The sequence below is a fragment of the Theropithecus gelada genome, chromosome 15 (assembly GCF_003255815.1).
Source record: "Theropithecus gelada isolate Dixy chromosome 15, Tgel_1.0, whole genome shotgun sequence".
Lineage (NCBI taxonomy): Eukaryota > Metazoa > Chordata > Mammalia > Primates > Cercopithecidae > Theropithecus > Theropithecus gelada.
Window position 1 is genome coordinate 48,833,722 of NC_037683.1, and position 14,275 is coordinate 48,847,996.

A 14,275-nucleotide genomic window follows, 5' to 3' on the forward strand; every position below is an offset into this window, starting at 1 on the left:
TTTGCTTTTATTGGAACACTGGTCATCAGAATGGGCCCCTTTTCCTTTGCAGCTTTGACGTTTGCTTCTCTTTTCCTCACCTCTCTCCCTTGCATCCACCCTTTTCTCTTTTTCTTCTTTTTTGTTTTCCTTCTAGCAGGGGCCTTTTGCCTTTACTTGTTAATCCTGTTTGTAAAAAAACAAGTGGAAGGAGGAGTTCCTCTCTGATCTGCTTCTTATTCTCCACCTACCTTCTCTTCCATACTCTCCGCCTCCTAGAGAGAGAGAGAGAGAGAGAGAGAGGAATGCTGACCTAACTACTGCTGCCACTGCTGCTGCCACCACCGCTGCCACCACCAGTCCCTGGTAATGTTCACATGTCCTCAAATCAACCCAGAGCCAGGGCCCTACTGGTCAGGGGGAGGCTATGTAAATAATCCCATGAGTGTGTCATCCTCAGGCCCTGGGGTCTCCTAGGCAAGACCAGGGCCTCTGTAGGCTCTCTTGGAAATGCCGAGGTTACTGGAAGCCAGCCTGTCGTACAGGGTCTGAGAGTTTAACTTCTTTTAAATTAAACTACAGTTGAGCTCATGCTGTGTGTGTATAAACTTTTGTATCCTGCTTTTTCCTTAATTTTTTTATCATCAGCATCTTCCCATGTTATTTCATAGTCTTCATCATCATCACTTTCCATACCTTCATAGTAGTTGATCATAGAATTCCATCATAATTAACTTGTCTTTTCTCTTAGAAGTCCTTTAGATAATGTCCAATTTTCCATGAGCGTAAATAATACCATAATGAACATCTTGGAGTCTGAAGTTTGTTCTGTGTTGGTTTGTTCCACATTTAGGATCTTTTTCCCAGGCTAGATTTTCAGATGTGGGATTATGGGTTCAGATATGGTTTACACATTTTTATAGTTTTAATACAGATGGCCAAATTGCTTTCTGAAAGAGAAGCTTTTCTTAAGTATTTTTCTTCAACTTGTATCTTAAACATTCTGAACGTGCTTAGCACCACTGTCCTGATGTATCTGCGGAAAGCCATGTCTCCAGTTTTTAGTGTGTCAGGCCCTTGGGAGAGGCAGGCATCCTGTGCTGGCTCCTTGGAGCTTGGTGTAAAACTGTCTCCTCTGGCTGGGCACGGTGACTCACACCTGTAGTCCCAGTACTTTGGGAGGCCGAGGTGGGTGGATCACAAGATCAGGAGATCAAGACCATCCTGGCTAACATGGTGAAACCCTGTCTCTACTAAAAATACAAAAAAATTAGTCGAACATGGTGGTGGGTGCTTGAAAATCCCAGCTTCTCGCGAGGCTGAGGCAGGAGAATGGTGTGAACCCGGGAGGCGGAGCTTGCAGTGAGCCGAGATCACGCCACTGCGCTGCAGCCTGGGTGACAGAGCGAGACTCCATTTAAAAAAAGAAAGTCTCCTCTGTGCTCACTTCACCCAGAATCCCTGTTGGGCTCTTCCAGGAGCTCAGTTCTCTCAGCAACTTTATAGCCTCAGTCCAGTCTGTGTTCCTGTGTGGCAGGGGCCAAGGGTATGCTCACTCTTGAGAGTGGTAACTTTGGTTGACTGAGAACCACTCCCATAACCTGGTCCCTAACCCTCGAAGGCCCATTTCTCTCACTCACTGGGGTGAAGAGTTTAAATCTCAGATCCAAGTTTTGTTGAGAACTCTGAGCTACCATATTGTTATGGTTAACAACTAGAGCCCAGCCGGGCATGGTGGCATGTGCTGACAGTCCCAGCTTCTCAAGAGGCTGAGGTGAGAAGATTGCTGGAGCCCAGGAGCTCAAGGCCAGCCTGGGCAACATAGCGAGATCCTGTATCCCCTGCAAAAAACCAACAACAACAAAAGCAAAACTAGAGCCCAACTGCTGTGAACTCATGGGTGAGTAGATATTATTAGCCCTCCACAAACTCAGCATTTGTATAATCCCAGGCTCTTTCCAGTAATTCTCTGGGGATCACCTCCCAGGCTGTCCACTGTTCCAGGATCCACACTTAGGCCTGTAGGAATGCCCAGTCAGAGCTTCTGCTGCCGCTGATCTGTTACTGTTTCATGCAACCCACTCGGCCTAGTTCCTTCCTCTTACTGTCTCAGTGGGCACAGAAAAGCGTACAGAGGGTGTTTCAGCAAACATTGCCACTGGTTGCAGACCTGCCCCCGGATCTGTCGGATCTGTCGTGTTGAGAGCTTAGTGCTATATTCTTGCGTGGCGGGGAGGGGTGTGTCTCTGTGAAGAGCCAGGGCATGTGTATGGGAGCAACAGTGTCTCTCTTATCATGTAGAAATTCTGACTCATTCTGAGTCTTGGCTTTGGGTTGATGGTTCCAACCACATTGCTGCTATGTCTTTTGGTGCAGGAGAGGCTGGGTGCAGTTGGTCCCTCAGCTGTTATGGACAAGGAATGTGTCTGCTGATGTACACACATGGACCTGACATCCAAGGAAGGCAGGGTGATTGGACAGAACAGTTCTTCCAGAAACTGTTGGGACTTGGACAAGAGGGGCCTGTGACTTTCTGTAGTTGGTCATCTGTCCCCTGTTGCAATCAGGGAAAGGCCACACTTGCCTTCCTTAACCACAGTTAGGATTTTCTTGGGGATTAGACCAGATTCTAGCACCTGTCCTGAACCTCACCCGGCCCAACAAAGGCTGCTTGCAAGTGTAGTGTACATACACAGGGAGCAGGTGAGGCGTGGAAGGGGAAGTGGAAGTGGAGCCCCTGCCTTTAGCCCTTGTGGGAGGCACTGTCTACTTACCCACGGTTGTTGCCTCACAGGAATCATACAACAGCTTTGTAACTGGTCTCCTCGCCTTCAGCTGGATTGGGGCACAGATCCCTCCTTGACATACAAACCATGGTTTAAGGCTCCCTGTGACCTAAGTAAAGATAAAGCTTAAGTATCTTAACAAGCACCTAACCCTCCTCCCCGGCCTCTGTGATTTGGCTCATGTCTGCCTTCGTGTCTCATTCTGGCTTCACTCATTCGGAATTTCTTCTAGTTCCTTGACTGTTCTCTGTTCCTTAACAGCCTTTACAAATGCTCTCACCATGCATGCTTTTCTCTACTCCTACAGTTGCCTTCTCTCCCACCACCGCCTCCAGAGTCTATGTCTCTGGAGTGTCTTCTGTCTGCTGTCTCCAGTCCCTGTCCTGTATCAGTCTCTGCTCAATCATTTGGAGATTTTATATGTTTTCTGGCCTTTCTTTAGGGGGCCTGTCTTCTCCCTCTAAAAGCAGCCAGTTGACCTAGAAGGAAGGGATAACTGTAACTCTTGTCTACCAACATAAGATTAGGCCCGCCCTTTAAAAGCTGGGTCTTTCAAAGGGACACCTGCACCCAGCATGCTGGCTCCTCTTCACCAAGTGTGACTTCCTACGCATTTCACAGGCCTCCAGAGGTCCCCCTGACTCTCTTCTGCTGTGAGAAACTCTAATCATATAAGCCACAGGCTAATTCCTTTGAACCTTAAATGTTTTTAGTAATTTCCCCTTCATCAGAGAAGCAGGATTTGGGAGGAATTTTGAAGCAAACACTACAGAAGGCAGAGTCGCCAGGTAGGATAGCTAAGAGACATTTGGAGTGGTCTGACTGTTCAAGACGGATGGGAAAGCCTCTTCCTGTAATAATGATAGTAGCCGACATTTGTTGCCAGGCAATGAGGCAGCCACAGGCCCCATTTTTGAGATGGGGTCTCACTCTATCACCCACGATGGAGTGCGGTGGTGCTGTCATGGCTCACTGCAACCTCAGCCTCCTCGGGCTGGGTCTTCTTAATTCTGAAAAACCCAGCTTTTAAAGGGTGGACCTAATCTTATGTTGGTAGACAACATTGTCTACCCCATGACACAAAAGAGGAAACTGAGGCCTGGAGGTGTGATATGTCCCAAGTCACATAGCTAATAAGTAAAGAAGCCAGCATTCCCGGGATTAAAACTGCATGTGTCTGTCACCGTGGTGTATTTGGTGCTTGATCGATGTTTACTTGAGCAAATGGAGCGGCAGATGCACCAGACGAGTGTGCTCAGTGAGGAGGGCAGGAGTGAGTCTGGGCATCTTCCCACCTCCTGCGAGTGGTGGGGCTTGGTGAGCTTGCCAGGGCCTGTCTTTCTTATCAAAGAAGGTGTGTGCCCCAGTGTTACAGCATTTCACCGAAACAAGCCTAGAAAATGCTTGACTTTTCTGTCATTCCTGGGGAGGACACTTTCCTCCTCCACCGTTCTGCTGGCTTGGTATTCCCACAGCCCCCGATAGGTGAGAGCACCTGCTAAAGTGCACCAGGCCCTTCTGTCTTGCTGCATCCCACAGATGAGGCCAAGCTGGGAGGAGGGAGAAAGGGAGGGATATGTAGTTCAGATTACTCTGGAAAACTGCCTGACCAGTTTTAAGTCTGGGCCGGACACTGGGGCATCTCACCGTGTTGAAAGGGCCGAGGCACTCCCCATGGTAAAAGGGGCTGGAACCAGGTCTGCTTCTTGGGCTTCTCCTCCAGGGTGCCATTGCTCATGGGCCTTGGCTCTAGAGGTGCTCATTCATGGTTCCAAAATTCCAGTTCCTGGGAGAGGAAAAACGCTTAGTTCAGTCTCAGGCCTCTGCTTAGATCAAACAGCCAAGGCAGTAGGCCCAGTCCTATGGTAGAGACCTGGCCTCAAAGAGCCCTCTGCCCCAGTTATTGGGGAGTATACCAAGATAAGGGAGCCTTATCCTGAGCTGGGCAGCCAGCCCTGGGGGTCTAGTGCACAGATGTAGAAAGGCTCTATTGGTATACCTCCCTTTGCTTGTTGGAAAGTGCTCAATGGGGCTGAATTGTGTTGGACAGTGTAAGTCTGGGTTGGGGTTAGGGTTGTTATAAGATTGTCAAGATGATTAAATGAAATGCCATTTGAAACACTTATCCGTGCCTTGTGTACGGTATCCCCACCAGTGAATATTCATACTCTATTATAATAATTCCAACAACTTCATAATTTTCATATGCAATTTCTAAACTTTGAACTTTTTTTTTTTTTTTGAGACAGTGTCTCACTCTGTTGCCCAGGCTGGAGTGCAATGGTGCAATCTCGGCTCACTGCAACCTCTGCCTCCCAGGTTCAAGTGATTCTCCTGCCTCAGCCTCCCAAGTAGCTGGGATTAGAGGCGCCCACCACCACGCCCAGCTAATTTTTGTATTTTTAGTAGAAATGGGGTTTTGCCATGTTGGCCAGGCTGGTCTCAAACTCCTGACCTGAGGTGATCCACTGCCTTGGTCTCCCAAAGTGCTGGGATTACAGACGTGAGCCACTGTGCCCAGCAATTTTTTGTATTTTTAGTAGAGATGGGGTTTCACCATGTTGGCCAGACTGGTCTTGAACTCCTGACCTCAAGTGATCCGCCCGCCTCAGCCTCCCCAAGTGCTGGGGTTACAGGCGTGAGCCACCATGCCCAGCCTAAACTTTGAATTTCTTTGAACCCATGACTTACACAGAATTAGCTGAACGCAGAATTCCAAATCAACTCAGCCTGTGGGACAGCCAAAGAACACAGTGTGCCTTTGGGCTCCTTTTTCACTCACCATGCGGGGCTAGAAAACTTTGTCAGGGGCTTTAAAAAAGGAGCTCTTGTGTGTGAAATGTTTCCTTAATCCTCTTCCTGGTGCCTCTCTTCCTCTAAGTAGTTTGCTTCCCTGAGTTCCCCACCTGAGGCTGGGTGGCTGTGGCACATCTGTGCATTCTGTACGCACACAGGCAGCCTTGTGGAGTGCCAGTTTCCAAGTCTTGGGTTTTTTTTGTTTTGTATGTGTGTGCATGAGATGGGGGTCTCACTCTGCCGCCCAAGCTGGAGTGCAGTGGTGCTGTCATGGCTCACTGCAATCTCAACTTCCCCGGGATCAGGTGAGCCTCCTACCTCAGCCTCCAGAGTACTAGGGACTACAGGTGTGCACCACCATGCCTGGCTAATTTTTGTAATTTTTTGTAGAGACAGAGTCTCACCATGTTGCTCAGGCTGATCTCGAACTCCTGGACTCAAGTGATCTGCCCACTTTGGCCTCTCAAGTGTTAGGATTACAGGTGTGAGCCACCACACCCAGCCCAGGTCATCTTTTGAGGGCATGGAGAGAAGACTTTGAGCATCCCACTTTTGAGATTGTGTACCAGTCAGAAGCCCCTATGACACACTTTTTCCCCAAAGTAGAGGGCTCTGATTGTGTTGATCCCAAGAGAGATGGGAAAGAGCATTGAATGATTCCAAAGTATCGGGCCTTGGTTCGTTTCCTCATGTTGGTGTTGTGAGGATTCCCTTAGGATGACAGCGTGTGTGCAGGAGGCTTTGTGAATTGCTGAGAGTGAGGGGTGGCAATGTCAGTGCTGGGTCTGTCCTTACTAACCTGGGGCCATGGGAGTTGATAAGACCAGAATCCCAACTTTACCCCACAATGTGATCCCTGTGGTGACCCCTCACAGGGCTCTTTGGTTGAGCTTCCCAGATGGGATTACCATCTGCCATTGTATGTTGAACCCCATTCATTCATTCATTCATTCAGCCAACCAGCAACTATTTACTGAGCTCTTATTGTATGAGAAGCAGTATTCAAGGAACTGGGAGAATAAAAAACCAAAACATCTCAGCCTTCATTGAGCTTACATTCTTACTGAAAGAAGACAAATAAAACATACAGTGTAATCCCAGCACTTTGGGAGGCCGAGGTGGGTGGATCACTTGAGGTCAGGAGTTTGAAACCAGCCTGGCCAACTTGATACCCCATCTGTACTGAAAATTAAAAAAAAAAATTAGCCGGGCATGGTGGCACTTGCCTGTAATCCTAGCTGCTCGGGAGGCTAAGGCAGGAGAATTGCTTGAATCCTGGAGGCAGAGGTTGCAGTGACCCAAGATCATATCACTATACTCCAACCTCAGCAACAAAGCAAGACTCCGTCTCAAAAATAAAAAATAAAAATATGCAATCCCTTTGCACCAGCACACTTGGTGCCTGGGGACCTCGTGGTTGGCACCCTGAAGCAGGTGTCCCTCTTCTGTCTTGTGCACCTTGCTTCTATCCTGGTGTGTATGGGATGGCCTCCTACACTGCATGGTGAGCACTGTGAGGACAGAGGTTGAGTTGGGTTTGCTGTATTTCTCAGGTGCCTAGGTTTGTGCTTGACAGGTAGATGGAAGGCACACAATGTGGTCATCAAACCTCAGTCAACCATATAAGGAAGGTAGAATTGAAAAGTCCCATGGGTACCCAACTAATGTCACCAGTTTCCTGGATACCTGTCCTGGAGTTTATTTATAGTGTATATAAATAAATGATGTATGTGTTTAAATACCTTTTTCACCTTTCTTTTAGAGCTGCCTGTTTTTAACAGTTCCATTCCATTGTGTGGATGTACTATGACTTATTGAACCAGTTCCCTACTAATTCTGTTTTTTGCAGTCTTTTGTTGTGAGGAACATTCCACAGTGACAATGTTGTTCATAGTCATTCACACACATGCAAGTCCTTCTGCAGGATAGATTCCTAGAGGGGAATTGCTGACTCAGAGGTTTTGGTACTCTGTGTTGATTGTAAAGTGAGAGCAGAAAAGTGAGGCTCAAGGGTTTACTAGTGACCATGTATAGTGGATAAGTCACCAGTCCCTGTGAGTGTTTGGCCCAAAGGCTTTAAGGCATTTGATAACACTATTTTTGTTTCTGCACCAGGCCGGAGACACTATGTTCAATCGTGCTAAGCTCCTCAATGTTGGCTTTCGAGAAGCCTTGAAGGACTATGACTACACCTGCTTTGTGTTTAGTGATGTGGACCTCATTCCAATGAATGACCGTAATGCCTACAGGTGTTTTTCACAGCCACGGCACATTTCTGTTGCAATGGATAAGTTTGGATTCAGGTAAGAAATACTGAGTCGGAGTCCGTGGTAACCATGTTTCTCTGTCATATGTTGACTAGGAAATGCAGTCCTGGCAGCCTAGGAGTGGCCTCTTTAAGCTCTGGAGCAGAATGCCTCCTCTGAGAAATGGGTGTTTTGTATTAGTTGAGATGGAAAGAGGAGACCAGAAATGCCTGTAGTGTCTGCATATCCAGACAAGAACAAGTTTTCTCTTTTTTTTTTTTTGAGACAGGATCTGGCTCTGTCGCCCAGGCTGGAGCGCAGTGGCGTGATCTTGGCTCACTGCAACCTCTGCCTCCAGGGTTCAAGCCATCCTCTCACCTCAGCCTCCCGAGTAGCTGGGACTATAGACATGTGCCACCATGCCCAGCTAATTTTTGTATATTTTATAGAGACAGGGTTTTGCTATATTGCCCAGTCTGGTCTCAAACTCCTGAGCTCAAGCAAACCATCTGCCTCGGCCTCTCGAAGTGCTGGATTACAGGCATGTGGCACCATGCCTGGCCTAAGAACAGTTTTTAGCATCTGGGAGGGGCTCTCATCTTTAGGCTCCAAACAGATTTTGTATTTTCTTGCTTTTTTCTTTCTGTTGCCCCACAAGTTTTGGAAAGCAAATTGGAATAGTTTTTCCCCACTGAATTATTTAGCTTGTATACCTCAGCAGATGTTCCTCGGCCTGTTTTGTTTTCGAGACAGGGTCTTGCTCTGTCACCCAGGCTGAAGTGCAGTGACACAATCATGGCAGCCTCAGCCCCCTGAGTTGCTGGGACTACAGGCATGAGCCAGCATATCCAGCTAATTTTTTATTTTTAGTAGAGATGAAGTCTGGCTATGTTGACCAGGCTGGGCTCAAGTGATCCTCCCACCTCAGTCTCCCAAAGCACTGGGATTACAGGTGTGAAATGCTCCTGCCCTTGGCCCTTTAAGAAGGAACGTGATTCTGTTTTCCAGCAGGGCACAAACTTCTGCTTAAATACAAAGCCCAAATTTTTCCACCAAAATGCCGTTAGTGAAGAGGCCAGCCCAGATGCCCAAGTAGGGTATTATCCAAAACATATTGTCATTGGTGGAAAATGGCTTTATAGTCCATTGTTTCGTCTTAAAAATAAATATATAAATAAACTTGCATATTGTTTCCTAATTCTGTGTTTATATTAACATAAAAGTGTTATAAATTACCTGTTAGTGCTGGGCGCGGTGGCTCACGAAGTCAGGAGATCGAGACCATCCTGGCTAACATGGTGAAACCCCATCTCTACTAAAAATACAAAAAATTAGCCAGGCGTGGTTGCAGGTGCCTGTAGTCCCAGCTACTCGGGAGGCTGAGGCAGGAGAATGGCCTGAACCCGGAAGGCGGAGCTTGCAGTGAGCCGAAATCGCGCCACTGCACTCCAGTCTGGGTGACAGAGTGAGACTCCATCTCAAAAACAAAAAAAATTGCCTGTCAGTGGCTGGGCGCAGTGGCTCACACCTGTAATCCCGGCACTTTGGGAGGCCGAGGCAGGCAGATCACCTGAGGTTGGGAGTTCGAGACCAGCATGGCCAGCATGGTGAAATCCTGTCTCTACTAAAAATACAAAAATTAGCCGGGTGTGATGGCAGGTGCCTGTAATCCCAACTACTTGGGAAGCTGAGGCAGGAGAGTTGCTTGAACCCGGGAGGCGGAGGTTGCAGTGAGCCGAGATCACGCCATTGCACTCCAACCTGCGCAACAGAATGAGACTCCATCTCAGGAAAAGCAAACAAACAAACAAAACCTAATCAGTTGAATAACATAACCCTTGCCTTCCTTGCTTTAAGTGAATTTGAAGATCCAGGAGCTGTGCTGCAGGTACCCTCTATGTTGGGTACCCCTGGTTTAGACCGACTAGTACAGTGTGGTTGGCCCATGTAGACAGCAGACCCTTTATTTAGATACAACTTTTTTTCTTTTTCTTTTCTTTTATTTTTTTGAGACAGAGTCTTGCGAGCGTCACCCAGGCTGGAGTGCAGTGGCATGATCATGGCTCACTATAGCCATAAACTCCCTAGCTCAAGTGATCCTCTCACTCTAAAAAAAAAAAATTTTTTTTTTTTTTTTCAAGAGATGTCTCACTGTCACCCAGGCTGGTCTTGAACTCCTGGGGGCTCAAGCAGTCCTCCTGCCTTGACCTCCCAAAGTGCTGAGATGACAGGCATGAACTACTGCACCTACTGAGATGCAACAGCTTTCTGTCAGACTCATTTTATTCTCATCATTTCTTCCTGTCCTCCCTTGCTGGGAGCGTGAGAGCTGTGATGGGAATATAGGAATGTATGAAATCCTTCTCCCAGATCAAAGTTCCTAACTTGTTGTCTTATTCTTAAAGGGAGGAAAATTTGAATGTAACCTTACTTTTAGGCTCTTCAGAAGTCCTTCTATACCCTTCCATCCCTGCTTCCACCCTTCCTCCCTCTCTGTGTGTGTATCTTCTTCTCTTGTAACACACAGATATATACCCTGACCCCTCTTGATTCCTCCCTTGAAGCATGGTGGTGAACCATGAAGGGGCCGTGATGCCCTAATTCTTTGCCACAGCACCATGTTTGTTTCACAAGGAGCCTGGCAGGTTTGAGCCTGGGGCAGATAGGGAAGAGAAAGCAGCAGAGACAGCAAAACCAAATCATGTCAGCTTGGCATGTACTTCCCCTTGAAATAGCTAAGAAGCCATTTCTGTAAAAGCACTGATTATCAAAAAACCTTACTGGCCTGGCCACCTCTGGTTCAAACCCTCACATTAATAATGTGGACAGTAGTACGAGGTGTGCCAAAGGTGGATGACTCGGCACCTAAGTGATGACACCTAATTATGAATAGGTTCATTAAAGCAGACCCCCTAGGGACCTTTGCTTGAGGATCCTTGCAGTCAGAATTCCTGAATATATTTGAAAATAATAATTGCATCTTTATTTTCATATGTTCTATATGGTTTGGCTGACTTCCCCCTCAAAGTCTGAGTTAGAGTTTTCCTTAATTTATGTGATGGGTTTGGTCTTTTTGGATTCCAGAAAGAGCTGGGTGTGGTTTGGAGCTACACTCAGAGTCACATAAAACCACAGCCTTTAGAGAACCCACAGGAAGGCTTTGGGGCACGTCCTGATTCTTGACATTTCTCATCAGTGCTGACTTTGTATCCCTTAGGAGTTCACAATTAATAAAATACAAAAAGTTTTGGAAGGATGAGAGCCCAGATGCTCTACTACTTGAAAATATGTTAAAACGTACGTTCATCATTATACATTTTGCCAAATCAGGATAAAGTCCGAAGTTTCAAAGAATTTTTATTTTAGCAAATTTCCAGAAACACTGCCTCAACTGTTAGGGTTGGTGTTCTAGTCAGTATGCCTTCGCAAGCATGAAAGCTAGATTGGTCGATAGGATGGGTGTGGAAGGGGGGCCGTGACTGGGTGGGTACAGGGAGGCTCTAAAACAATCTCAGATTCCAGGAGCTCCCGGAGAAGGACTTCATGTGCAGGAACAGAGCCCAGGGGAAGCAGATGCCTGAGCCACTCAGGAAGAACTGGGCTTAGGCCCGCCCTTGTCACTGACTGACTTTCTACATAACCACGGAAACAGCGCTGTGTTGTGGAAAGAGGAAGATCATACTTTTTGATATCTGTGTCTAATATAAGGTCATCTGAGCCCTGATACAAAAGCAAAACAGAGGCCGGGCGCGGTGGCTCAAGCCTGTAATCCCAGCACTTTGGGAGGCCGAGGCGGGTGGATCACGAGGTCAGGAGATCGAGACCATCCTGGCTAACATGGTGAAACCCCGTCTCTACTAAAAATACAAAAAACTAGCCGGGCGAGGTGGCGGGCGCCTGTAGTCCCAGCTACTCGGAGGCTGAGGCGGGAGAATCGCGTGAACCCGGGAGGCGGAGCTTGCAGTGAGCCAAGATCGCGCCACCGCACTCCAGCCTGGGCGACACAGCAAGACTCCGTCTCAAAAAAAAAAAAAAAAAAAAAAGCAAAACAGACAAAACCCTCATAACTGCTCCCTCCCACCCTACCCACCATCAAAAAACTCTAGAGAGGCTGGGCGTGGTGACTCCTGCCTGTGATCCCAGCGCTTTGGGAGGCTAAGGTGGGTGGATCACTTGAGGTCAGGAGTTTGAGACCTGCCTGACCAATATGGTGAAACCCCGTCTCTACTAAAAATACAAAAATTAGCCAGGCGTGGTGGCACATGCCTGTAGTCCCAGCTACTTGGGAGGCTGAGACAGGAGAATCACTTGAAAACCTGGGAGGTGGAGGTTGCAGTGAGTGGAGATCAAGCCATTGAACTCCAGCCTGGGCTACAGAGCAAGACTCTCTCTCAAAAAAAAAAAAAAAAAGACCCTGCTTGGTGTCTCACAACCGTAATCCCAGCACTTGGGAGGCCAAGGCAGGCGGATCATGAGTTTAAGAGATCAAGACCGTCCTGGCCAACATGGTGAAACCCCGTCTCTACTAAAAATACAAAAATTAGCTGGGCGTGGTGGTGGGCACCTGTAGTCCCAGCTCCTCGGGAGGCTGAGGCAGGAGAATTACTTGATGAACCCGGGAGGTGGAAGTTGCAGTGAGCCTAGATCGCGTCCCTGCACTCCAGTCTGGCGACAGAGCAAGACCGTCTCAAAAAAAAAAATAAATAAATAAATAAAAAATAAAAACACAAAAAACTCTACAGAAGCAAAAAGAATAACTTTAAAAGTATTTATGTTCTTAGCAAGCTTCATTTTGGGGATGTCAGAACTTAACTAACCACTGCTTCTTCTGTGTGTATGTTTTTCCTCCAGCCTACCTTATGTTCAGTATTTTGGAGGTGTCTCTGCTCTAAGTAAACAACAGTTTCTCACCATCAATGGATTTCCTAATAATTATTGGGGCTGGGGAGGAGAAGATGATGACATTTTTAACAGGTAATGGTCATAACTTAGATATCTTTCTCCTCTGTCAACCTTCACTTCCAGTTTTTGAATCAATGCTTGGTTGTTCCTCAAAGACTGACCCTCAGATGGGATGCACCCCCACTCAGCCCAGATTCTTAGGTGTGGCTTCCTACAGGTCCTGTAGGTGCTGAACGGGATCTGTAGGAAAATGAGTTTCTGAGATTTTTGTATCAGCCTGGAAAAATGTCAAATGGGAACCAAGTGACGGGGCAAGTTTACTTTGACTTGCCACATGCCGTTTTATACTCAAGGAGTAAACAAATGTCCTTTGTAAAAATCCCTTATCTCATTGTGGTCCCCTTTCACTGTGAAACAAGTTTCCTTGAGCAGAATCCTAACTGTCTTCACAGAAGCTTTGTGTTATATTTTTATTTTGGAGTATTTTTCACATATACAAAAGCGATACTGTAGTATAATAAACCTTTGAGGACCCATCCAGCCCAGCAGCCATTATGTCCTGGTCAGTTCTGTCCCATCCACATCCTGGGACAGAATTTTAAGCTGGTAAATCTTTATGATGTGGGTTGTCATTTACAGTGTTAAAAAACATCTATCAGTAGCATTTGAAAGAACATTCTGCTCAGTCCTCTGGCCGTAGAGGCTTCAACCCCACCAGCCACCGATGAGCACCTTCTCCCTCCAGGAGCCAGTCTGAACTCATTACTGAGTTTAATATCAGAATACACCTTGGTGCAGCCTTTCTGAATTGGAGTACCAGTTAACAGAAGGTGTCTGTCAGAGCAACACCCAAGTCATTCAAGTTATCATTGTGTGCAAACTTAACAGAGACCCACATCTTCAATATAAACCTTGAAGAAAACTCCAGTTTTAGAGTATGTAGATGGGGTATCAAGTGTGTGCATATTGAATCTCTGCTTCATACAGAGCACTGTGCCAGGCAGGCCTAGGACACTGAAAACCTGGACATAGGGTCCAGACAGAAGCAAACCTGCTTCCACAGAGGCACTCCTGGGCAGACGGTCTGGACCGATATGACAGTGTGCAGGGCTGACAGGATACCACAGGGCTGAATAGTCAGAACAGCTGGGGGAGGGAGGGAGTGTCCACAGGCATCTAGTCCCATGCCAAGGCGGTGGCACTAGAAGGATGGGTGGTGTGTGGAGCAACTTTCTTGAAAGATAAAGGACCTAACACTTACTATGCACCTACTTACTGTGTGCCAGGCAAGGCCAGGAATGTTTAAGTGGTCTGGAATCAACCAGTTCTGCCCCTTAACTAACTTTGCTGTTCCTGCTCTCCAGGCTTTCATTTTGGTCCTCATTCCTTTTCCTTGGACCAACACAGAATCCTCCACCCTGTTCCGGCTGCCTCTAGTCTTGTTCTCAGCCCTCCATTTGTTTTTTTCTGCCTTTTCCCACATGTTCTGAAGCCCTCCATTCTTATACTACTTTTAGGGAGACTTCCCCATGACTAAAAACATTTTGGAAATATTGTATATTAGGC

The 14,275-nt window shown here is 47.1% G+C and overlaps 1 protein-coding gene across 3 annotated transcripts in view; it reads left to right on the forward strand.

Moving 5' to 3' along the window:
• Positions 1–14,275, forward strand: part of B4GALT1 (beta-1,4-galactosyltransferase 1) — a 64,918-nt gene that overhangs the window by 39,750 nt on the left and 10,893 nt on the right. For 2 of the 3 annotated variants that reach the window (XM_025359246.1, XM_025359247.1), the window contains exons 3-4: positions 7,677–7,864; positions 12,659–12,781. In XM_025359246.1, the coding sequence (XP_025215031.1) occupies positions 7,677–7,864; positions 12,659–12,781 (311 nt within the window). The remainder of the gene's footprint in view (positions 1–7,676; positions 7,865–12,658; positions 12,782–14,275) is intronic. The other variant, XM_025359248.1, reaches the window with a different exon arrangement.